The following is a 27,384-nucleotide window of genomic DNA, read 5'->3' on the forward strand; positions in this document are numbered from 1 at the left end:
ACACGTGATCGCGGGCGCGCATGCGCTTTGGTTCCGCTGCCGCGCGCCGTCAGTAGTTAATGATGCAGCGCGTGCTGACGTTGAGACTCGCGCCGCTCCGCGTCCTGAGGAGGAAACCCTCGCTGAGCGTCAGACCCGCGGCCAGCATGTCCAGCATGCTCATCACACAGCCCCAGTACAGATGGCTGAAGGAGCTGGGCCTCGACGAGGACAACGCCGGCGTGTATAACGGCGCGTGGGGGGGACAGGGAGAGGTAAGAGGAGCTCGCGAGCGTCACGCGCTCTAAATATAGTAAAGCCGAAGCGGTCTCATTCTTTCATGCTGGACTATAATGTACTATAACATTCACTTGATATTATTGTGTTATGTTTAATGATCTGCTCTGGTCAAGTGTGTGAACCTGCTTCCTCATGAATGAGCTCGGTACAGTTACAGTTAAGCGACTCCAAGGTTCAGAAGTGAAAAGAGTCAATCTGTTATTTGTAACTGAAATTAAACATCAACTCATCTAGCAAAACATTTACAGTCTGTGGGGAATAAACGCTGATGGTTGAATCATGTGTGATATAACGTTAATTGTCACACATCTGCTCACATCTTTACTGTAGTTCTTTCCATCTACTTTCCTACACAATTGACTAATTGTTTAAGAAATGGATAAAAGTGGCAAGTGCATATCAGTAGTCTTCATGGCTATATGACGTAAGCGTAGAGGACTGAATGCCACATATAAAATTGTATTACAAAAGAAAATAAAGTATCGAAATATATATATATATATATATATATATATATATATATATATATATATATATATATATATAATATATAATATATTTTATTAATCCCCACCCCATATTATTTAAAATAACACTTCAGTTAAGCTTTCACTGTAATAATTGCTGTAATGTCATCATATCTGATACTTATTACTAACTGTTATATATATGTATTTATTTTCACGCTTTTACTGTCGCTATTCCAGAATATTAACAATTCATCAAAAGACGACAGCTTTAGGGCACTATTCATTTTATACCTACAATCTTCTAAGATTAGAGTAAACTTTATAGTTACCTACACAATGTGACCATACTCAACCCTCTATGCACACCTTGTTAATAATCCCCGTTTTCTGGCCAGACTGATATACTACCAAATCAGCTTATCTTTGTAAAATGGCACAACTTCACATCTGAACGTACACTCTTAACCTCAGTCAATCAAACATTATATTATGAATCAAGCATTATTTAATGATAGAACTTTAGAAATTAGAAATAAGGGGCTGTTTACATTACACCATTTTCAACTAAAAATGTCAAACATTTTATGGGTTTTGATAATAGTAAAAAAACGGGCGGTTGACGGACACTGCTGTATTAGCATAGTCCCGCCCTGACGGACACTGCTGTATTAGCATAGCCCCGCCCTGACGGACACTGCTGTATTAGCATAGCCCCGCCCTGACGGACACTGCTGTATTAGCATAGCCCCGCCCTGACGGACACTGCTGTATTAGCATAGCCCCGCCCTGAGTGAGTGTGCTAAAAACAAGCCCCACCCACGACTGTTGACGGACACTGCTGTATTAGCATAGTCCCGCCCTGACGGACACTGCTGTATTAGCATAGCCCCGCCTTGACGGACACTGCTGTATTAGCATAGTCCCGCCCTGAGTGAGTGTGCTAAAAACAAGCCCCGCCCACGACTATTGACGGACACTGCTGTATTAGCATAGCCCCGCCCTGACGGACACTGCTGTATTAGCATAGCCCCGCCCTGAGTGATTGAGTGAGTGAGTAAACAAGTTTTTATATGCACTCGTAATCTAAATTTATAGTAATAAAAATCATTTAGTTCAGTTAGAGAACAGACACAATTCAATTGAAGGCGTCTGTTCATTTGAGCGTGAGCCGAACAAGAGTCGCAGCAGGAGACCAGTCAGATTTATTTCAAAACGAAATGTAAAAGCGTCTATTTCAGCGAGTTTTTCATTGTACTGTTTTGTTGTTGTTTTTCATTAAGAATAATGATGAACTCACCATTCAAGCAATTGCCGCCCTCGAATTGCAGCTAATTCGCATTCATAACCGTGCGTGTCCAGTTCATTACTTGCATGTGATCGTGAAGCTCAACTTCCATAGGAATGAACTGAAAACGCTCGCTCTGCTCCACGCCAGTGGACACACAACCTAAGCCATTTAAAAGCGAGGTGGAAAAGAGGGGAAAGCTCCCGACGTCCCCCCGGTGATACCGGTATCAGTGGTGTTGTCACACGTCGATTAAAGTCATATCTCTAGTCTTTGGGATTCTGCTGGGTTAGTTTGAGCGAGTCATTGCTGTCTGATTCGCTTTCAGTTCCTACAAGTCATGCTTGCATTTGAATGTTTTTCTTAGCCTACCCAGTTGAACCCACTAAAGCACATGCACACAGATGTTTATGTAACCTGTGCTAGAAGGACATCTTTGACCGTTGCACTCGCGTCTCGCACAAGAGAGACGTGTGTTTAGAAAGCCATGTAAAGTTAAATGAAGTTCAACTTAAAAAAAAAAGTCTCGAGACTACTATTGGAGGATAATAAAACATAAAATTGCTTTTTATTCATAGTTATCCTTTGTCAGTTGTTGCATTTTACTGTAAGAAGCGTTATTTTGATGTTCTTTGTACAGGATGCTGTTTAATGAGCTATGTTTCATACAGGTGATCACTTCATACTGTCCAGCCAACAATCAGCCCATTGCCAGAGTGCGTCAGGTAATGTAAACTGCTTTTTTTTTCATAAAACAATGCATTATTGAATAAACGCATATTAAGAGGCATGATTCGTTCCCTGAATGGATTTTGTCTTTATACAGGCAACCGTAGAGGAATATGAGGAAACTGTACGGAAAGCACAAGACGCGTGGAAAGTGTGGGCAGATGTAAGCTTTTGTATTATCAAGTATTGAGTAAGGCTGGGTAATACAAGCCACGTGATGATCTGGTAAACATCATAATGCGCACAACTGACGTATGCCAGTAATTTCATTACAGGATTTCCATATACAATGTGTAACTCAGTGTTGGGAAAGTTCACTTTCTACATGAACTATTTCAAAGTTCAGTTCACAAATTTTAAAATGAACTAGTTCAGTTCATACTTCAAAATTTTTAACTAAGTTCACAGTTCCAAAAATGAACCAGTTCATAGTTCTTTTGTTCCATATGTTGCTGCCAGCTATTATTTTTCAAAATTATTGCCACAGCCCATATAGATCCACAGACAGCAATTATTAAAAACGTGCTGCTTGAATGTTTTTTTTTAATGAGGAATTATTAAAAGAAAAACAGGACAGTAGTCCCTAAGGTGCAAATGTTTTTCAATTTTAATAATTTTCCATTTCAGTACATACTAAAAAGGAATACTGGAATCCTGGAAAAATATACCAGGCAGGTTCAACAAGTGCGGATTTTCTTTTCCTTTCAAAGTTTGCGCAGAAATGTAAGATTTTTCCCATCCTCACCGACCTTGTCATAAAACTCGTTTAAATGATCATACGACGCCTCCATGCTGCTTTTTGTTTTGATTACGCATGCGGCGGTGCGACACTGGTGGCTGGTGTTGCCAGATTGGGTGTTTTTTTTCCGCTACATATTAAGGCCTGTTTATGGTGTGCTTTAGCCGGGTTTTCGCCTGGAAGGCTCTATAGAAATCTGGCACTCTATTGAACAAAGTTAAACTGAGAGAGCGTGCCGTTCACCGACACCAGAATGAACGAGTTCACAGTTCATCAGGCAGTATTACGGGACGCTCAGTTCACGTTCGCCCCAAAATATAAACGAGTTCATGAACTATCGTTCTATGAACGCGTTCAGGCACAATAGTGGTGTAACTTTCCCAAACCGGCATCTATAAATATTTAACTTCTGCTCCTCATTTAGGCTCACACTCCTTGTGTACCTGGTGTAATTGGTTCACAAAGCGCAATGGTCTCTACAATCAACTTAGCTCAGTGCTTGGTTTGTGCATACATGAGATGTTTAATTCTAGATAAAAGTGGTCCACAGATATATATATATATATATATATATGGTGTAAACCACTGAACCCTTGTCCACACATGTCATTCAGGTTCCTGCTCCAAAGAGAGGTGAAATCGTTCGACAGATTGGAGACGCTTTAAGAAGGAAGATCAAAGCTCTCGGCAGCTTGGTAAGATTGCACTGAAATGACTGTAAAGATGCCCATAGATGAGTGACTGAGCGCTGTGACCCAAGTGTTGTGTGTGTGCAGGTGTCTCTGGAGATGGGCAAGATCTATGTGGAGGGTGTTGGTGAGGTGCAGGAGTATGTGGATGTGTGTGACTATGCTGTAGGACTGTCCCGCATGATCGGCGGACCCATTTTACCCTCTGAAAGTGAGTTTGCTTCACTTCATACATGCATATAAACAGGGCTGTGGTTGTATTTAAATAAATTGAGACACTGAGTGTGTTTTTCACTTGTGTTTTGAGGGCCGGGCCACGCACTGATCGAGCAGTGGAATCCTGTTGGCTTGGTAGGAATCATCACTGCCTTTAACTTTCCTGTGGCCGTGTATGGCTGGAACAACGCCATCGCTCTCATCTGCGGAAACGTCTGTCTTTGGTTAGACTCGCTTTCCTCCTCGGGTGTCAACTGGATGCAGGATGATGAGTAATAGCAGTTAATGACTTATAATTATTTTCACAGGAAAGGAGCTCCGACGACACCCCTCACAAGTGTTGCCGTTACCAAGTACGTCATTTACATGTATTTGTCTCTCTCCCACCCCCATTCTTATTTCACATTTATTTCCGAGTGAAATGGCTTATCAAATAAGAAAAAAGGCAGGACTTGATTTGATGTATAGGCAAGGATTGACTGTGAGAAGGGTTTCCGTCTGAAGTGAAGGCTGATCTGAAAGCCACTGGCTGAACTGCAGCCTTGCGGATGTCAGCATATCACATGAAGAGCAAGCTGAGGCATTTTGAATAAAGATTGCAAGGTCAAAAATGTTTTGAATTGTTTGTAATAAAACCAGTTAAGTGCATTATGACAATAACTAGTAAATTTTGCTTTCTTGCTGCCCCTCAAAGAGAAGCTGTTAATTTGTGCGCTTAAAGATGATGTAAGATTTTTTTATGTTAAAATCTCTTAACCTTGATTATTGTTCATTGACCGCTATTAGTATGCCGTTTATGGGTTTAAAAACTCACGGTTCGGATCATATTACGGTTTTTGAGTTTGTTTAAAAAAAACTTTTCTTTCCATTTATTACTTAAAGAACACTTTAAGTACTTTTTCGATACCACACAGAAAACACTTGCCTAACTACTAAGCTGCTGTCACTTTAAGACCTACTGCACAAATCCAAAATAATGATACACGTTAAATTTCTTTCTCAACTGTTTACGTTCACTTAAGACATAACTGACTGTTTACGAGAATACTTGCCGAGACGGGTATTTTGAGATTATTTTGTGTATGTACTCTTTGTATGCACGCTTTGAGTGTGTGCGCACAGAAAACAGTGCGCGAGTACAGAATCGAGTTCTTTCACCTCTTCTTGCACTTGAATGGTTTAAAATTGCTTGAGTCTTTAAATTGGCAAGACTTAGAAACACATGCAAATGATAAACTTTCACTCTATGATGGTTAAACTTTGCAACTAGTCTGGGCAAAACATCATTACTTGGTCAGTTTGATAAAGTTTTTACCATGCTGTAGAGAAATGACACAGTTATAACATCACATCTAAAATGTAAGAGAAGTCTAAAATAAAAAGTTACTACTGTGAAACGTAAAGTTGTGCTTGTGAAGGTGGTTCAGGTCGATCAGCATGTTCTTCTTGACTGTTATTGCCGGTCTTGGGCTTGAAATATGGCGGAGTTGATATCATAGATAGTTAGCATAGTTACAGTAGTATTTAAAGCACCTCAGGAGGACCCACCAGTCATGGTAAGGGCTTCTACATCTCCGAAACGCGCTCTTAAGTTGTAGACCAATCATAGCAGACTGATTCCAGCTGACCAATCAGAGCACACTGGGCTTTTCGGAAGGCGGATTTTAAAGAAACCTAAACTAAAAAAGAGCATTCAGAAAGAGGGTAAAGAACAGGTGGTGCAACAATCTAAATGATTAGAAAAATTTGTTAAAATTATCAATGTAAACATTAAATTATGTACAAATATTTTAGTTGACCCCCTAATCAAAATTATGAACCTGCCTCATATAGCCCTCATATAGCTCTGAGCATTATAGGGGCACTTCAAAATAGGCAGAAACTGCTATAAATTCAATATTGTATGATACATTAAAAAAACACTGATATCAGAGAATGTTTTGTTTAGCTCTGATTTTGATAAGTTACGGTTTCGAGTTTCAGTCCTTGAGTTTGTAGTGTTTTTTTTCTCTTATATCCGGACCCTGATTTAGATTTTCTTTCTTTTTTACATGTTCTTGCGTAGGATTGTAGCTGAGGTGTTGGAGCACAATCATCTTCCTGGTGCGATCTGCTCTATGACGTGCGGTGGAGCTGACATCGGGTATGTGACACATACATGAAATTGAAATAAAGCACATTTATACTCTTATTAGTTTAGCACTTCAGTCACATAAGACCACTAGATTTATCATGAACATTTTGACTGTTATTCTGATACCATACACTAACTGTACAGAGAAAAAGCATTTAGGTGTGTGGGTGGGTGGGTGGGAGACCCAACCTTATGCATGTTTTGTAAGATTCCCCTTTCTGTTAAACATATTTTATTAGATTGTCCTGGACTTAATAAAAGTAGTATGCTCTTATGAAGTTACCTCACTTAAGGTATTATTTAGATTATAGATTATGCCTGAAAAGGTTTTGGATTTTTTTTTTTATAATATGTTAATTTAAAAAATCTTGTATAATATGACTTGCTGTTTTTGTTTGTTTGTTTTTTATTGTATGTATATGATATTTGTATTTTTGTAATAAAATTTTTGCCAAGAAAATAGCTTTGAATGCTGACATGCCACTAAATAAAACTCTGTGTGTGCACAGCACGGCCATGGCAAAAGATGAGCGAGTGGGTCTACTGTCCTTCACAGGCAGCACTCATGTGGGCAAACAGGTGGCCATGATGGTACAAGAGCGGTTCGGTGGGTTTTATTCTTTATATCACATATCAAATCATAAAACATTATACACTCACATGGAACAGGACCGGCAAAGAACCTCGAGCCGGGGCTCAAACTCTGGTCGCCTGAGGCCATCCTTAAAAATATTCTTGTTTGCCGTAACCCGACCGACCCAGTCAATTTAGGTCCGACCCAATTTTTTTTTTTTTTTCCCGTTTAGTCCGACCGACTTGCCGATTGTAAACTTGCGTTAAGACCGACCGATTTTTTTTTACTCTTCAAACAACTAATACAAATGCAATAAAATGATATTAATTATATTTTATTGTGAATAAATAGGCCTACATATAGGCTACAAACGTAGGCTACGCTCTTTCTTTTAAATAAAAACCCGTGGCGTCATCTATGATTATAAGGGCTGTGTAGGCTGTAGGCCTATGCGAAATGAAAGCGAAATCGCGACACTCAGATCCACGAAAAATATGTTTTAGTAGGCTAATTCTATGAATTACACTGCGCAAACCAAAAGTAGGCTATTATACCCACCGGATGAAGAGGGATTGGCTCTCCACAGAACATAATTTATAGCCTATTCATTTTATTTTATTTTTCGTGTTCGCATTTATGAGGAAGAAACAATGTTACGGACGTGACCGCTCTGAAAGCGGCAATTAAAACTTCACAGAGATCTCAAACAGGCATTTAAAACACCAAATATTAAGAATGGGCATATCAAGCAAAATAAAATTCGATGATTGATCGAAAATTGTATCTCTCCCCCCACATGCTCACCGGCAACGCTCCGACAGTAAATTTCTCTGTAGGCTACTGTCTAATAGGCCTGTGTTGTAGCCCACAGTCATTAAAAAACGATTTAGTTTCATATTCATGTTTAAATAAAATAATATTCATTTTTTAAATTTCATGTTGATTATATGAAAAGTGAATAGCATGAATAAGATATGATCCCGAAAATATCGGAAGACAAATGGAGTGGGCAGACATGATTTTAACCACTTCATTAAGTTTGTTTTTGTAGAAAGTCTGTCTTTAAACTGAATTTCGTTTTGTATTAATTGTATCTTAATTTTGATCAATGTTTCATCAACCAATTTCATGTATTTAATAAATAAGAGGTAGGCTAAATAAGGCAATATAATCAGGACACGGAGTCGCCGGCGGCGGCGCGTGAACTGGAGCTGGTCTCTTAAATGAACCGAAACTCAGCGTATAAGCTACTTGCCTCACAGACCTGAGACATATATATAGGCCTATATATAAAAAAGCATGAAATGTACACTTTTAAACAAAACAATTCAAAACGAAAGAAAACAGACTGCTCTCTGCTTATGTAATGAAATGTGCATTTCTCTCTGGCGCGTTCACTAGGCTACTGCGAAGATCGCGTCAGCATCGTCAACTTCATCTTTGACACAGAAAACACTTGTTTATTAATAAACAATTGAAATGTCTCCTTGATATATTTGACATACTAATAATCATCACTTTTCCCAATTCTGACAGCTTAGGTGCGTTATTGGCAGCGCTCCCGTTACATGAATAGGCCTATAATATTACCGCTATAATATTATTCTTTGGTGTTCAGTTTACAGGTTTTCTAATTGTTATTTAATATATATATATATAGCACGAAGTTCTGGAAAACTGTCAGTGAAGTCCCGATATGCAAATTTTACCAAAATTGTACTTTTTTATTTTTTACATCGAATCTCGAAAAAAAAAATATAGACCGACCAACCGACCTTTTTTTTTTTTTTTTTGCTGTTACGGCAAACCAAGATATTTTTAAGGATGGCCTGAAGCACAGCTGCACCATATGCTATTGCTCCAAGACATGCATTTAGCTTTAATTACTGTAATGAAGGATTACATTTTGTTCTGACAAACAAATGGGGGGGGGGGGGGGTGTAAAAAAAAAAAAAAGGAAAAACCTTGCATCACAATAAGTGTATTGTGATTGTCAAAACATTTGTTAACTAAACAGAATTTTATTATCAATGTTTACATGGTACAATGACTGGTATGCTACTGTTTTTATTATTGCTTGACACAAATTTCACAATTTCCATTTAATTCAATTCTTGGGATTTGATTCTGATCTTGATTCAATATCGATTCCTTTGGATAAATATTAGGTACAGTAGATACGTTAATGTGTTATGTTAATTTTTCTCCCAAAAAAAAACTCACCTAATGCTGTAAACATACAGAGCCCTGTCAGCTGGTATTATTATTAAAGGTTAAAAATAACATCTCAAAATAAATATGATGCGTTTCTTATAATAACAACGTTATAATATTTTAATGATATAGGTAAAAATATAATAAATATGTAATATAGTTATCATATTTAGCCAGAGGCGGACAGAGTACACAGCTTCATTACTTGAGTAAAAGTACAGATACCCCTTGCTAAATTTTACTCAAGTACAAGTAAAAGTACTACAGTCAGATGTCTACTTAAAGCTGTAGTCTACGATGTTGAAAATCGGTCGAGAATGCCTGAGACGGTTGGGAAGTTTTAAAAAACTCATCCCGCCCCTCCACACACACACCCCTCCCCTCTGTGCTACCTGATCCCTCCCACCGGGAAACGACCTGAACAACGTCACTCAGTCAAGCTGTGATCACCGGTAGTAAACATCCTCTCTCACAGCTGAAAGCAGTGAACACATAAAGCCTTGAAGGAATGAACACTTACAATTTTGACTGATTGACGTCATTTACTTTCACAACATTGCTTAGTCGCTTCAATCTAATGACCTCGCTAATGACACATCATATGTAAAGTTGACTTTCGACACTTGAACTTAGTTGCTTCATCAACAATTCAATGTCACCATTGTCCTAACAAAATAGCTCAGAGGCACACGTTTGAGTTCACGCCCACGCAAGATTAGCAACACATGCAATGTTCTAACAGAAACCCGCTAGGCCTACTGAAATATATTCAAGCACTTCAAGAAATATAATTACTTTGACCCGTGATAGGCGATGCTGAACGGCTAACAGTCCAATGCCGACCGGCAGCATGAGCATGTTGTCAGACTGATAAAAAGCTATTTATGTAACACCTCACACCATAAAAGTATAAATAAATGCTTACCTGCTCAACAAAAAGTCAGCCGTGAGTGTAGGGGCAAGCAGGGCCGCTTGCTGCTGTCGGTTTGTTTTTTCTCCATTGCTGAGCTGATGCTACTTTGCTAGCTACCATAGACTGTCAGCGCGAAATTTCATATCGCAGGAGGGGGGCGGGGCGGGGCGGGGTGGAGACGCGAGCGCCACGTGGAGTTTCAAGTGGAGCAGGGGATTGGATGAGAGCAGTTGACCAATGTAAGCTGTCCGGCCGGACAGCTTACATTGGTCAACTTCTCTGCAGCTGTACACCCAATAGAGTGAATGGATTTTTTTCATTCTTTTTTCTCTTCATATTGTTAGGATTGTACTGTAGAACCATAACCAGCATCTGAACGAGGTTATTAATAATGAACAATCTTTGAAATCGTAGACCATAGCTTTAAGTAAAAGTACTGAAGTACTTGTTTTTAAAAGTACTTGAGTACCAAGAGTACAAGAGTACATTTTCTAAATATTGCATTACTACTGCCATAGTGCTTACATTTATGTACAGAAACGTCCTACATGGAGTTATGAAAAATGTTAATGTTAATACTAGGGTGGAACGGTACACAGAAGCCACGGTTCGGTTCATACCTCAGTTCAGACATCACGGTTCGGTACGAGTTCGGTACAATGGAGGGAAAAGCAAAACAAAAATGCAGAAGGCAATTTTTTTTTATTGTGCATGTCTCAGGCTGTAGCCTACCACCTAGTGTCATACAGTCTCTCCCCTGAGCTAGCTGCAACAGCCTGCCCTGAAGTGTGTAAAGTAAGATGTAAACAAAATAAGACAATCAGCTATAAAACTGAAAATAAAGCATCTCTTATTTATGCGCGGACGCACAAGCGCGAGGGTGTGGGCGGTCATGCGCGTTGGGTGTGCAAGGCCACATTTCGCTTGGCGGTGTGCAGTGCACGGCTTTTAGCGCACGGCTCCGCATCCGAAGACGCACGACTTCGAGCCGAATTTGGCCGAGCATGTACATCTCACAGCACCGGCACCCAGTTCTTGCGTCTAAATTAGTTGCTTACATTAACAAAATGAGCCTACAATAGCAGACATCAGCCCTTTAAATAAAAATAAATGGCCATGTTTTATAAAAAGGTTCACAAAACTAAATAAAAATGTTTAGAAATTATGTAAGATAACGTTAATTTAGTTGTAGGTTACGTTCTCATATCCATTTTTTTTTTTCTAATGTCACAAGGAATAATCTGGTTTACTGCTTTACACAATTATTTTGCTGTGTGGTTTTGGTGTAGGCTACTAAAGTGTTGTTTTACTAAAATAAACATTCACGAGTGTAGCCTACCTTACTTCAAACCGCTGATTCCTGATGGTTTAGAGGACAATTACACAGAGTCGCACCCTGTCGTTTCAAAGAATATACACCGGCGAGCGCGAAGTATAAATGCCTCGTCCATTTGGGGAGGCGCGCGCACGGTCAGCGGAGGCTCGCGCTGCGGAGGCAGGCGAAAGTATAAACCATAGACAGTATAAGAAGGTATAAACAAACCTAGCTTAAGGCGGGGCTACAGATTAGGTGTCCCTAATAGTGATGTTACATATGACACTGAAGCTTCGATGCGCGTATCACATAAGCGACACAATTTGTAGTGAAGCCCCGTATCGAGGCGTGTATTGGTTTACTAGAGTCACGTGATCGATGACAAATGAAGCCTCACTTTCTGTCCAGTCACGTGCGCGTTTCGCTTTGGGTGTCAGAAGGCTCGAACTTCAGATCGTATTTAACGAGTCATTGTTGCCTCAGTCTGGTTGATATTTACAATTATCGATATTGACATTTAATAACAGATGATCCTATCAGACTGTCCTTATTCATTGTGTGTGTGTGTAGAAAGAGAGAGAGAAAGAGAGTAGGCCTACATTAAATCGTATTGAATCATATAAGCTATTATATTTTATTGTCACACTTTAATGGGAAAATTAATTTATTTAATGAACAAATCAAACACAAACATGTAAGGCTTTTATTTGTACACATAACACTGAAACTATGGAGTGTGTTGTGGTTGCTTCATCTGCCAGAGCTTCTAACACAGGCTTATGGCTGCTTTATTTTAAATAAGCACCAGATGGCGCTGTTCTCGGCGCTGTTCTCGACACTCTCGAAGCTTTGAATCTTTTCCCGGAACAGTCAGGGGAAAGCCTCAGTGATTCATGAGGCTTCATTTCCCCATCCCTAGTCCCTAAAGAACCCGCGTATCTAACAGTAGTTCCGCATTACATTAATTAATTTGCACGCGAGTTTTATTTATTTTTATACCGTATTCTCCGTGTAAATTCATGTACCGAACCGTGACGCCCGTACTGATTCGGTTCAATACGAATACATGTACCGTTCCACCCCTAGTTAATACATTGGAGAATGTAAATAAATTGAAAGTAAAATCAAGTCATTTTCATCTTTTTACCATGCTGCTTTATTTAACATTTTCACTTGCCCACAAGGCAATAGCACAATGGCAACGCTCTGACAAACCTCTGCTAGAGTTTTAATGGATTTTTTGCACCCACATTTGAACCCGACTGTGTTAAACACACCGCATACTCAAGAACATCAACGCAATCAGCTTACATTAATGTGTAATATCAGAAAAGAAAATTCAGCTAACAATTGTGTGTACATGTGAGTTTCTCTTTTTTTCATCAATCAAATCACAGGGTTCCAGACTACGACCAAATATGCGACCATTTTATTGAGAATGTGCGAGTTCAAATTGTATGTGGTGGCATTTGTGCAAGTGCATGGTCATGTACTACTCAGTTAAATTCACGCATGAATTTTCCTGCATTGAACTTGTTTTAGCGCCCGCCAAAGTTAATTTTTGTCCCGCCAAAGTCTTATTTGATCGGTGAGTAAAGTAGATGAACTGCCGCTTGTGACAGGGCGCATGTTTAACTGAAAGAACGAGCAGAGAGAGAGAGAGAGCCGGTCCCGCGCGCAGACACACTCTCTCTCTCGCGCACTGTCGCTCGCTTTTTCTTTTTTCCTTTTTTTTTATTTATTATTTTTTTAGAAGAAGTAACGGGTACTCACGGTTATGGATAGAAATGTAGCGGAGTAAAGAGTACAATATTTGCCTCTCAAATGTACTTGAGTAAAGTCATGAGTACTCCCCAAAAATGATACTCGAGTAAAGTACAGATCCCTCAAAATTGTACTTAAGTACTGTACTCAAGTAAATGTACTCCGTTACTGTCCGGCTCTGTATTTAGCAGAATGCTCCTCTCTATTAGCCTGGGTTTCCCCATGCTGCCTTGAGCGCTGCGCGATTTTATTCACGCTGCTAGGCAGCCTGGACACCATGGACTAGATTTTCGCCTCAGCGAGGGAACCAATCACAGAACGGGGAGGGAGCAGCAAGACGATGACGACGTCTATGCGACACACCAAAGCAGTTTGTTTATGTCTATGGATCTAACATGGCATCAGACGCGAAGTTACCTTTCGATGCAGCCTTAGATAGTGTTCTAAGTAGTTTAGAACGCAGGTTTATTTCGTCTTCTTCCTCGTCGAATTTCTGTCGCTCTACATACGTCATCTGGTATAATTGAAACGATTGGCTATGAGCTACGTACAGGCGCATTTGATAGACATTCGTAGCGTCCAATAAACGTCTCTGGGCATTCGTAAACCACGCCTCAAATACGAGAAAATGAACATGTGGTTCCCAGACCACGTCTCAATGAGAAAGAGGTCTGACGTTAGCCAGGCTACCTCTCTATAGCAATTTTTTAAGTCCTACTAACGGTCCAGCTATGGTCATTAAATGGCTTTCCTGAGGTAAATGTAACATTACGTGACATTGCTCTCCAGCTGTTTTATGGACCTCTTTCCGTGGTTAAAAAACACTGATCGATCGATTCTATTACATTTCGGTAATTTGAACTTTATCTTTCAAATTACCTATTGATCATTTGTGTTTATTTACTATTAACTAGTAGTAAAGAGTAACAGATGATCGGTTAATGTGCCGCTTGAACTCTGTCAGAGATCTGTTACGACACAATTACAAGCTCCAAAACTGTGTTTATTGTTTGAATTACGTAATTAAATTGACAGAATCTGAGAGCTGAGAATTTGTTTCATATCAACAGTAACCTTCTGTGTCTAGTCTGTCGGTGTCAGTGTCCTCTATGCTTTGCGACTGAAATGAATGTGTGGCGTGAGAGTGTGTGAAAAGTGACAATTGCGTGAGTCTCACGGTGAATGAGTGAGAGTTGGCAGCCCTGCGGATTCAGTGTGTAAATGTTTCTGGTGGGTGTGCTTGTGCTGCCGCGGTCTTGTTCATTTGCCATGTTGTTTGTGTTTCTCTGTGGCAAACGCTGAGCCCGTTCGGAACTACGGGAGCCCAGACGGGAGCGTCGGCGGATGTTAAAGAGAAAACCGATTTTCATTCAAACAAGTCGATGTAAACTGCACATTCGAGTTAATCGATAAAATCGATTTATCGCCCAGCCCTACGTCAGTGAGCATGCAGCATGATTGGCTCTGGCGAGGCATCAAGGAAAAACACTGGTTTATACTGGTTACGCATGTAAGATGGGAGATGAGACAATATTGAAGTTTTAAAATAAACAAGTGTTTAGTAGCATGTTAATTTTTTGCTGTGGTACTGGTATTGAGAATTGTGAATTTCACTGGTATTATTATTGAATACTAAAATTTTGGCATCAGGAAAACCTAGAGACTCATGATTAATCGTTAAAAGATGACGATCTCAATCCAAACATCCATACGATCTTAATATTCCTAAATGACAACAATTTGACTGTCTATTTAACCTTTTACAAAATCCCACCGGAACAGTGAAATCTGTGTTGTCCCTGCCGCTGATCCAGAGAGAACTGTTATGTACCGTATAGGTAAACGGCTTCACAAACACTGTTTTCAACCACACAGTATCATTATTTCTTAAAAATACGTAAATTACCTTTTGAAAGTCACGTGGTGCTTTAAATTAAGATTGTATCATTACATCATTACACCAGTAGGTGGCGACAAGTGAAATGTATTTGTCATTGAATAATTCAAGAGATTTGTTCATAAACGCTGATTCATTCGGTTATGAAACAAGTGAAGTATTTATGAATCATTAATTTAAACTATTTTTAAAAATCATTCAAATTAATTAAACATTTAAAACAGACTGCAGCAATTAGGTTTTTGTCAGAACTTCTAGTACTTCTATTCAACTGGCGGCCCGCCCATCACCTCCATCCGGCCCAACGGCACCACCTTCCTCCTCCTCTTCTCCTGGCGGTGCGGCTAGTCTAGTGTGATGCGCGCTCCGACTGACCTGAGAAACGTTTTACGTGTGGATATTTCATTAGTTATTATGTGTGTCCCGTATTTCTGTCGACTGAACAAGTGATACAGATTATTTGTGATTTGATCATTCTTTTGGTTTGATTCTTTCTAAACGCGCTTGCATAACGGTCTGAAACTATTCGGATTCGCTCGGACCGCTCTCTGTCACAGAATCATCTGAAGCGGTTTCTTGCTTAACTACAAATCGCGCTGTTTTCAGTTGTTTCACTAGTTGTTTCAGCACAGAGTTGAGTTTAGTCCCGGTCAGTAATATTAAACAGCGTTGCGACAACCAGTGGGAAGCGTTTCAATTTGACAGACACCTCTCTGTTACAAACCACAAATCACTCAATGATTTAACTAGTATTAAATCGGCTGAAACAGCCTCAACACCCTTACAAACATTTACCATGAATGTACTGTAGTAATTTACCATGGTTTGAGCAGAAATATGTAATATTATATTGAATATTATGTTATAGTCATTTATATTGCATGAGGTGCGTATAGTTTTTGACCTGTGTTTAGGCATTTGTAATACAGTTGGAGTGAGTAGCCTGTGGTTATCAAGTCTCACTATCAGATTATTTTCATTTAAGCATAATTATAAATAAAGTAATTCTTATTTCTTACAAATAGCTATGAGCTTGTGTAATTAATTTATTTGTATTTATTTATTTAGTTTTTCTTTATTATGGTCTTATAAATCTGCGTACTGTTGGGTACCACATTTCCAAGTAAATACAATACTTTTTTAGGTTTACTTTTTATGTTTCAATAAGTTTCAATAAATTGTTCAACTTTTCAATTTGATAATCCGGCCCTCGAATGTAGCTAGTTGAATAGCCCTGTTCTAGTAAGTTGCATGTTATTTTGTTTAGTTGGTTGTTCAGAATTGTGTAAGAATCGTGATATATATTTGAAACCAAACAAAAAAATGTAACCAAAAAATTGTATCCAGAATCGTGCAGCTCTAGGAAAACCCTAAGACATTGTTTTGGTTCCTGACTTGACTCATGGTTTTAAGAGTGAATATTTTGATTTTTTTTACAGGTCGTCAGCTACTGGAGCTGGGAGGAAATAACGCCATCATAGGTTTGTTGCATTTAATTAATTGAAAAGGGTCTTTTTGTTGGAATAAGTTGTATAAAAGACCTTTCACACCAAAAACGATAACTATAACGATGATAAAGTTCTAAAAAATTGTTAAATATAAAGAAATAGCAGTTCACTCACCACAGCTGTAAGGATATCGTTTGAATCACTCTCAGAAACATGTTTTCCAACTGATGAACAATAAAAAAATATCGACAGCCAATCAGAATCTACTCTGCTTTAAAGAGCTCGAGCATTTAAAACAGCAGACGACAAAACTGCAGTGCACACTTATAATAAACAGTGTTATTATTTGTTGGTGTGGACGATAATTTATTGATTTATATTGTCCTGCTGCTTTAAAACGTTGGAAGCTTTTTAAACCATTTGCTGTGTTTCGTAGCCTACATTCATACATTTGAATCCGTTTTCAAAGGCTCCACCTCCAGTTTGCACATTGTTTGGAGGATAAGCATTGGACTCGACGTGTAATTTGAAAGTAATTTATTTCTGTAAGAAATAATTGGCAGCTGTATCAGTTATCAAAAATGATTGTTAGTTGCAGCCCTAATAAAATGGCCTGGAGGTAGTTACTCTGAGGTAGGGTGACCACTGTGTTCTGCAAAATGTAAGCAATGTCCCACAATACCACAATAAAAAATACAGTCGTCAACATTTGAAGTGGATCAAACCCTTTCATCAAAGTTTTACATACATTTTTAGCAATACCCATTCTTGTTTTAGGACAACTTTGATTTTTTTGATCCACTTTAAAAAACTGATTGCCATTTAAATATACATTTGTGCAGTTGACGTGTTCTAGCTGGAAAATGAACCAATCAATGCATCTGTTAGAGAGGGTTATTTCCACTGATGACGACTGTGTGGATGAAGTCCAGGAACCAGTGTGGACCTCATCAACAGTGAACTTTATACAGCTACACTAGCCAGGACTTCCACACTGTAAAAAAAGTAATTGTACTGTATAAATATGAAGGAATTTTCCATATTGTTTTTTTCATTTAATTTCAATGTATTTATTTAAACACAACAGAAGTTGACCACTGTGCTTTACAAGGTAAAAGTCCAGGAAACATGAAAGGAGGAGCAAAATAAATCATTAACACATAATGTAATAGAACCATAATTGAGATTTAGTGAAATGCCCGGTCAGAAAGATAAAGCTTTAGCTTAAATTTAAACTCATGTAAAGAGGACGGGGATCTCAAGGATAATGGGAGGCAATTCCACAGCCTAGGACCGACCACTGTGAAAGCACGATCCCCTCTCGACTTTAATCGGGAATGTGGCTATATAACTGCTTGTGGACCGTAGACACCGGGCACGTTCAAAGTTCAGAGAGGTAAGAGGGTGCAAGACCATTTAAGGATTTGAAAACAAAATTTTAAAATCAACTCTATAACTCTACTAGCAACCAGTTAAGAGACATTAAAATAGGAGTGATATGTTCATGTTTGCGAACCCCAGTTAGAAATCTGGCTGCAGCGTTTTGAACCATTTGAAAACGGGGGTATTCCTGCATATAAGGAATTACATTAATCCATTAAAGCATGTGTGACTCTTTCAAGCTCTTTCGGTGATAGGAAAGACTTTACTCTAGATAAAAGCTTCAGGTGAAAAAAGCTCGATTTAACTACTGTTTATGTGTTTATCCAACTTAAGGGAGGAATCCAAAGTAACTCCCAGACTTTTAACTATGGGTTTGATGTAGGAGTACAGGTTTGCAACATTAAAAGTGTTTTTTCCATTTCCTACAGAGGGCCCGAACACAATAGCCTCAGTTTTGCTCGCATTTAAATGTAAAAAATTTGAGGACATCCAGGATTTTGTCGTTTAAACAAGCAAATAGGGTTCCTAGGCCTTTTGTGTCTGTGCGCTTGAAAGGCAGATAGATTTGAGTATCATCTGCATACAAGTATGAAAGTCATGTGAAAGGTTTTATAATATATAACATGTATAGTGAAAACAAAGTAGGGGCCAAAATGGAGCCTTGTGGAAGGCCACAGTTAAGAGGAGCTACAGATGAAGCAGAGCCTCCAGTGCCAGCTGAAAAGGTTCTGTTAGTAAGAGAAGACTTAAACCAGCTGAGAGCACTTCCTCAGATGCCCACAAACTTTTTAAGGTGTGACAAACTATGGTCAACAGTGTCAAACGCTGCACTCAGGTATAAAAGCATTAAAATGACAGAGTCCCTGTAATCGGAAGACAACAAAATATCATTCAAAACTCTTAATAAAGCAGATTAAGTACTGTGGTTAATCCTAAAACCAGACTGGAATTTTTCAGGAAAACTCCATTTGGCTCCACGGAAACACCTTTTTACAGTTGTTTTACCTGTATTTTGAATTATGCATTATGTTTTACGATTAATGGAAATTTACGTAAAATTACTGGATAATGTCCTGGCAGAAAATTAGCAGTACATTTTCCGATTTAAGTTTGTTTACAGTGTAGACGGTGGATAAGAGCGTTTTAGTGGATGAGCTTCTAGATCAAACATGTTCAAGATGCATAGATGGTACCAAATGAAATTTATTTTAGTATAAAATGTGATTTTACTACTTAGTCTGTTATTCAGTTTATTGTATTTAGCAGGCTGAATAAGTCCTGTGAGGTAAATTACATCGCATCACTCGAACCTGAGCAAATCTGAGCGCCAGTCATAGAGCTGATCAGTTAACAAAGCTTATTAGCTGTATAAAGCATATATATATATATATATATATATATATATATATATATATATATATATATATATATATATATATATATATATATATATATATATATATATATATAAAATAATAATGATCCAACGTCAGTTGTCACATCAGACTTTCCAAATAATATAAATGAATGTTATTCATTTATTCTAACAGTGAAGAATCGATCTCTCTCCCCATGCCCCACAAACAGGTGTCACTCCAAGGAAGTCTTTCCATGTTAATGTAGTCCATAAAGTCATTGCATAGTGTTTTTGTTGCAGTGTTTGAAGACGCTGATCTTAATCTGGTTGTGCCATCTGCTGTCTTTGCCTCTGTGGGAACGGCTGGCCAGCGGTGCACTACTACCAGAAGACTGGTTAGTATAGTGTACTAAAGAAAAGCATTAGTTTAACCATGATTTCTTTCTTTCTTTTTTATTTACTAGTTTCAAATTTTTTTCCATCCCTTCATCTGATTGTTTTTCGATCTGCTGTCCTGCTGACTTAGATGCTGCATGAAAGTGTACATGACGAGGTTGTGGAGAGAATCGCTAAAGCCTACAAGCAGATCCGCATCGGTGACCCCTGGGACCGTAAGTTCAGCAGAGAATTATGGGCCTCATTCACTAATAATTGTGTGGATTATTCATAGTTCACAGGAGAACTTTTCACCCAAAATGTCCACCTAATTTACATGTGCGTACATGCAAGAATTTGTTCTTAACCTCGTTCTGATGTTAATAAATAACTTGTAGTATACTAAATGAGTGACTCCATGCTCTGGGTTAGTTATTTAGATAAAACTATCTCCACATAAGGCCTTTCTGCACAACCTTTCCTTTACAGCCTTTCACACACACACATTTCCTAAAGATGCACTCTTACCTGAGCCCATGTGCAGCAAGATCCTCCAACAACGACAAATGTGCAATACTAGCCATTTTCAGTATTCAAATACAGTTTTATTGAAAAATGCCCCTACCTAGTGTGCACATGTAGTGCATGAGACCCAATGTGTTACATGTCTGTTTGAAATACAAACATGCATTGATTCTTCTTTATTTGGTAACAGCAAACACTCTTTACGGACCTCTGCACACCAAACAGGCTGTTCAACAGTACCTGGCGGCCATAGAGCAGGCAAAGCAGCAGGGCGGCGCTCTGGTGTGCGGGGGAAAGGTAACGGTTCATTCAGTGCCAACAGTAGCAGTATGATTGTCATTATTACAGCAGAGACAGGGTGTCTTCTGACAGTTACTATTAATGTCCTTCTAGGTCAGTATTTCTCAATCAGGATGCCCTTTTTAGCCCTTTAAGTCAAACGCCATTTACAACAACAAAAAAAGGTAAAACAACGATGTCGGACGATTTTGAAGTTGAAGGAGTAATTGAGATTTTTCGTCCTACCCTACATTTCTGAACCAAACACGCTTGACCTTTCAACCTGATTACACAGTGTGTGGTGCATCGCATAGCTAGTGCAAGAAGACCCTTTGAGGTTAAAAAGTATACAAATAAATGTGGGAAAAAATACAATTATACATAAATTAGGAAATAAAAATATGATTACTCTTATTTATTTTACATTTCTGTGTATATTTATGTATTTTTTTATTTTTTTTTACATTTCTTTGTATATTTATTTATTTACGTCAGCTTGGAATTCTGTAGTCTAGCTGCTGCGTTTTGAGCCAACTGGAGCGTACTTTTAGAGCCACGGGACATTCCCCCAGTAGCACAATACAAAAGACTGGAGGTAATGAGCATATGAATTAGTTTTTAAGCATCAGAAACAGACAGCTTGTGTTAGCAGTGTTTCTAAGGTGAAAATGCAAACACAGGCAATGTGACGATCAAAAGACGGGTAACATCCATAAGCACTGTTCTAGCATGATCTACCGCTCACCAACGGGATACTCATCTGTTTCATGTTGCTGCTTTGAAAATTTTTCATTTTGTCTCTTGTATTTAATGCATGTTTGTGAAGTTAAAGCTTTTGCACCTTTTAACTTCCTGACCTGGATGATGCATTGAACTTGAGCACTGAAATCTGATTGGCAGATCATGGATCGTCCAGGTAACTATGTGGAACCCACTATTATCACCGGACTGCGACACGACGCTCCCATAGTTCACACGGAGACCTTCGTGCCTATCCTTTACGTGCTTAAATTCAAGGTGGGATATTTTATTTTATTCTATTTTGCATACTTTATAATATTATATGATCAATATTTTTCTTGTAACATATTTTACTGTGGTTTTAGACAGAGGACGAGGCATTTGCCTGGAATAATGAAGTGAAACAAGGGCTGTCTAGCAGTATCTTCACTAAAGACATGGGCAGAGTGTTCCGCTGGTTAGGGTATGTGTGCAATGTAGCTTTTAGTTTACAAGTTCCTTGACAATAGCTGCTTTTCCACTGTCGGGCCAGTGCGAGCCAGGGCTAACAAACTAGCCGAGCCGTAACACTCCTCCATAGAACCACGTCACACGACCACACCATTTCACCAGCTGACTGAAAACTACATGACAGAAGCAGACGTTTGTTTTTACTTAAGACTCCAGCATAGTAGGGAAATCCCTATGAAATCCCTTAGTTCTTTTAATCATATGAAATTAAACTTTTTTTGTCAAAATGATGATAGTTTTTTTTTAAATGAAACAGTAAAATGCTCAGAGCGGCTCTGGAGATGAAGTTTATGTTCTCATATAGTGAGGCGGCAGAGGCTGAAAACACTGAGTGCCGTGTGTGTGTGTGTGTTAAACGAAACCGCACGTCTGCGCCATTCATTCACTCAGAGAACATGCAGGACTCTTATCGAAATAGTCTTTTTGTGGTTTAATATTAACAGACACTAGTCTATATCTGGATTTGATTTAAGTGTACTGACCTGCTTTTATTTATTCATAAAAAATTGACAAATTCCGTGAAATTCCTTGTTATACAGTAAATTCCATTATGACTGGATTCTGTGATTCCGTCCACTTTTTCTGCATTGCGTAAATCATACAGCCCTAGCACAGATAAACTAAATATTATGGAAGTGTCTTTATATAAAACATGGTGAGTTGATGAATGTGTAAGAGTTGTTTGTCTAACTCTATACTATACCACATAGGCCCAAAGGCTCTGACTGTGGCATTGTGAACGTCAACATTCCAACCAGCGGCGCTGAGATCGGAGGAGCGTTTGGTGCGTATCAGTACATCAGTACCACACCATTCTGTGCATCGCACTAACATGAACATTTACCATGGGATCAGCCTTATTGCTCTTGGCCATGCTGAAAGTACCGTAGACATTTGGAAACTTCACCACCAATTGAAGAAATGCAAAATGTGATAAATATTTGTATCAGTAGTTTGCATGAAAATAACATTAAGCTCAAGTCATTACTTTTTCTTTTCTTATTCCTTCCCCAACAATATCCCATTGGTCAGAGTCAGGCAAATCCTAAAATACACTTGACAGAACCAAGAATGACTCAGCCAGTGTGTGATCTTATTGTGATGTGTGTGTGTGTGTGTGTGTGTGCAGGAGGTGAGAAACACACGGGAGGTGGGCGCGAGTCGGGCAGTGACTCCTGGAAGCAGTACATGAGGAGATCCACATGGTGAGTGTCAGTCTTCAACACAACCTCAGGAAGTATGCCAGCATGCTCGAAATGAAATATAGCGTTTATCATGTAAACTGGATTCAGTGACTTTTCCTGCTGACATTTCAAATTGGTCCCTGAGACTCTCCTCCTCCTCTTGCAGCACTATCAACTACAGCAAGGACCTGCCACTGGCCCAGGGGATCAAGTTTGAGTGAACTATGATGTTGCCTAGTTAGCAGTGGGAAATAGCATTTATGATAGTTTTATGTATATCTGTTTGTACTGCCACATAAAATAATCCTAAACAGCTCATCAGTCATTGACGTGCATTTTGTAGCGCTTATCCATGCTGCCCTTAAAGACTGAACACTGTTTATTACCAATAAACCATGAGTCTATAAAACCAAAACTCTCTTAAGTGCTTTTGGGAAACGCTGCCCTGGACATGTTGAAAACTTTTAAGAAGCAGGATTGAGAAGGACTGGAAAGTATGATTATTGGCCATTCAAATAACAGAAAACTCACAATGCTAAGATTGTAACTGAGAAAAATGTAATGTCTTTTATGCAAAGAACCATTGAGGAAAGGGTGAGATTTCATCTGGTCTGCATGAGAATTAGAGCAGCGTTGTGTGCGTGACGAGGAAAACTAATGCCATGCTTCCTAATAATATCAGTCAAAGAAATCAAATACAAGCTAGTTTGAAAGTTTTAGTGACGATAGTCATTCCACATGCTTTTGTTGTCATATGTGCTTCATTTGTCTTTTCTCTCAATGGGATCTCATTCATGAAACATTCGTAAATATGTGAGTGATTTGCGCGTAAAGAGACCTTCCCGAAAACTCTTCTCCTGATTCACAAATACTTTGTAAACGTCAGATGTGATAGTGAAATGTGTGTGCGTGTTAATGAATTCCAATCAGTCGTAAATGGGACGCGCGTGCACGCTCATTCTCAATTACCATAAATCCCGCGCATTAAATCCGACTGACAACTATATATGGGCATCATATTATGACACCAAACAAAGGATTTCAACATGTCTTCTCAAAAGTGAATGAAAAAGAGAAATTTCTCAGATGCAGAAATTGAAGTTTTATTATTAGAAGTTCATTCAAAACGCCACATTTTATTTTCAAGCGTACATAGTGGCGTATCAGGTCCTAAAAAAAGGAAGCTTGGCAGCATATTACAGATGCAGTTAATGGAGTTTCATCTGTTAATCGAACAGTCCCAGAAGTGAAAAGAAAATGGTTCGACATGTAACCCCTTCAAATAAACCCGATTAAGGTGAATTAAAATGCAGCCTTATTAATGAGCAAAACGTTCGGATGTTAAACGCACTATTTACGCGTGGCTGGGAGCAGGTGTAGATTTCTTTCGTACCAACTAACATTTGGAAAATACAAACATTTTAATGAATCCTAAAATTTACGCCAGAACCACTTTACACACGATTTACACAAAAATTCATTCTGCTTGTGTTTCATGAATGAGACCCAATGTGTGAGGGACGGAAACAATCTGACAGAAGCTGGTGGAGCCCAGAGGACATCTTTTCCCATGACCAAGAATAGAGGTTCCTGGACATTTTAGAAAAAAGGAAAGACTCACAGTTTGTACTCTTTGCAAACTATACGATAGTGTTTCATCTGTGCATGGAACCTGTTTTCATCATCATTTCTTGTCTACCTTTTTCTTAAAGAAAAAAACACTTGAGTGGTTCTGAACGGAGGCAGTAAAACCACTTTTATGGGCAAGCTCACATCGACACACCACAATCAGCATTTACTCCCACGTTATATTGCCATATTTAGGGATAGATTTAAGTGACAGGATGAGTCTTCGTGTTTATTTCTCCTAGACCAATGCACATTAAGGCAAACCAGAGGGTAACAACACAGGTCTATTTCGCTCTAACCTGTTGTATGCATCCATCCAAAAGATATTTTGAATTACAATGAAAAAATTAATCTTCCAGTGTTTTTATGTGAATTAAGATGTCCATTAGAGGCTTCTGGTCAATGTGAAAAAAGTAAGTTACACATTTTTGAACTATTGGATACTGGCCAAATACGTAGGCTTATGTGGTTTATTTATAATTTCTTGAAATAGTTTATAAAACGGTTTGTTTTTGTTTTTTTAAATATATTCCATACTGCTATAGCTAATAATAAATGGGGTTTTTGTTTCTTCTGAAAGTTGTTGGCTAAATGCTGAGTTTCTGTTAATGTGCACAAATTGTAAAGAGCTGAAGAGATTTCTTGAAGGGGCAAGTGAAAGAGAATTTTACGTGCCTGACTGCACAAGTTGCCTGATTAAAACATGTATCACTAGAAGAATTACTCTGATTTTATTACATTTCATTTGATGGTGGATAATCATAATATACTGATGGATAATATACTGTGGCGAAGCGGTGTTCACTCATGCAGTTCTAATTAACCTATTTTCGACTACGCCACCTGGGGAATTTCACCCCAGGAATCTAACGGTACCTCTAATGTAGAAGGCACGCACAGGTCCTAATCACTTTGAGTCAGAGACACAGATGAATTGCAAGAAAGATGTACATTTTATTAATCATTAAAAGACATTTGTCATTAAAAGGTGTCGACCAGCAATCACTTCAATTTGCTAAATTCTAATGTTGGCAGTGGAGGGACCTGGGCACACCCAGGAGGCAGTCTCAGGATATCACCTTTTTGGAAATTACTCTACTCAGTGCACACACACACCAGCACAGCACACTCAGCGACTCATGTCAGAGAAGACCACGACACACAGTGAGGACACCACCACCTAATTGTCACTTGTCTGCCCCCGGGTGCCCAGGACCTACCAAAAAGCAAAAGAAAAGAGACATTAACCAGTGATATGCAAACAAAATAATTATAAACAAAATATATAAACGAAATATATAAACAATATAAACAAAATATATCAACTTGGTTTACAATTTCAGGAGGGGACCAGCTCCCTGGTCCCGACCCGATCGTCACAGATCAAAACCCCCAAAAAAACACAGAAAACTCTGTAAACAAAAGATCACAATTTCAACAGCATAAATCAACCAAAAATATATAAATTCACCAACACAATAATTGAGTCGGAAACAAATACAAATTAAGAAAACCACTCACTCCTTAACATAAATCAAAATAATAAACAAAAAGAAAACAAAATAAACTCAAAACATACCACGGTTATAAAGTCACCTTCAGTGGAAATGGTTCACTTGAAACGATTCACTTGATGCAGTTCACCGAAACGATTCACTTGATGCTGTTCACCGAAACGATTCACTTGATGCTGTTCACCGAAACGGTTCACTTGATGCGGTTCACACAGAATGGGTTACTTGAGATGGTTCTCAAAAAAACAGTTCACTCGGATGATTCGCTGAAAACGATTCACTTAGAACCATTCACTTGGCGTGAAACAGAACAAAACAAACAGCACAAAACAGAACAGAACAGCAGCTGGTAAGGCACAGCGCAAACAGGCTCCACAATAAAGCACCAGGCAGATAACTCTCGTTCAGAATGGCGATATTGTCCTTATCGCATGCCTAAAAACAAAACAGAGGATGTTACACAGAGTTCTTCCCCCTCGGCTTCATGCTCTAACAGTAACTCTATACTCACAACTAAGCACGCTGTCCCGGGATCAATATGCGATGAATAGGGCCGAATGCCTCCGACAACGCTCACCGGCGCAGACAGAGCTTACACTACAGTAACAGTGGGCATACGAATTAATCAGACTAATCGCCCAGTAGCAGTTTTAACATTAAGTGACATGGCATCTGACGCACAGAAGCCAATGGCACATGTCACTATGCGCATTGGCACATCCGGTCTTCATTGGCATGTGCCAGTGGATAGTGGCATGTGTCACTGACATTAGTGGCATGTGCCACTGACATCGCGACACACTGACACTGGCATGACACCTGACTGACACCCAGTCGCGGAACATGTCACCGTGTTGCGACACCTCCAGTAGTGACTGACAGATTAATCGAACACCTATAGCCTACTGACGTAATTGTGCCACAAAATCCTAAATAAATAGCCTAATTTTGTGATATTTAAAATATCAATTAAACGAATTAAAGTGCATTAATGTTTTTTCAAACGTGTTATTTATGTCACGTCTGTAGCCTATTTGATTGGTATGTGTCACTGAATGTTTTGTAATACCAGTGCTACTTTATGTTGTTTATCTCGCAAAGGCACAAACTGGCCATTCTAGGAAAGACACGAAATAAATCTATCATGGGTCACTAAATAACGCATTAACAGTCGCGTCCGTTACTGTAAACCTTTATTTTTGCGTGATGCTGCACAGACGC

At 38.9% G+C, this 27,384-nt stretch overlaps 1 protein-coding gene and 1 long non-coding RNA gene across 2 annotated transcripts; one reads left to right on the plus strand and one right to left on the minus strand.

Moving 5' to 3' along the window:
• Window positions 1-25,364, plus strand: aldh7a1 (aldehyde dehydrogenase 7 family, member A1). The gene is made up of 18 exons (XM_079860913.1): window positions 1-254; window positions 2,706-2,759; window positions 2,861-2,926; window positions 4,117-4,197; window positions 4,279-4,402; window positions 4,499-4,631; window positions 4,716-4,760; window positions 6,473-6,550; window positions 7,051-7,148; window positions 16,658-16,699; window positions 19,707-19,801; window positions 19,933-20,017; window positions 20,497-20,603; window positions 21,486-21,602; window positions 21,692-21,789; window positions 22,547-22,620; window positions 22,966-23,041; window positions 23,187-25,364. Exons 1-18 carry the CDS (start codon window positions 60-62, stop codon window positions 23,239-23,241), a joined length of 1,623 nt encoding a protein of 540 aa, XP_079717039.1. The 5' UTR covers window positions 1-59; the 3' UTR covers window positions 23,242-25,364.
• A 215-nt stretch (window positions 25,365-25,579) lies between these two features.
• LOC307152356 lies at window positions 25,580-26,999 on the minus strand. Its single transcript, XR_013819996.1, has 2 exons — window positions 26,675-26,999; window positions 25,580-26,598 (listed from the first exon to the last, which is right to left on the minus strand). It is a non-coding gene; the product is annotated as an uncharacterized lncRNA (long non-coding RNA).
• Between the last annotated feature and the right edge of the window lie 385 nt (window positions 27,000-27,384).

Source organism: Squalius cephalus (genome assembly GCF_949319135.1).
Source record: "Squalius cephalus genome assembly, chromosome: 24".
Lineage (NCBI taxonomy): Eukaryota > Metazoa > Chordata > Actinopteri > Cypriniformes > Leuciscidae > Squalius > Squalius cephalus.

Coding starts and splice junctions, on each gene's coding strand:
- aldh7a1 (XM_079860913.1), top strand. CDS start 60: ATGATGCAGCGCGTGCTGACGTTGAGACTCGCGCCGCTCCGCGTCCTG. Junction 6,551..7,050: donor TGCGGTGGAGCTGACATCGG/GTATGTGACACA, acceptor GTGTGTGCACAG/CACGGCCATGGCAAAAGATG. Junction 20,018..20,496: donor CATCGGTGACCCCTGGGACC/GTAAGTTCAGCA, acceptor ATTTGGTAACAG/CAAACACTCTTTACGGACCT.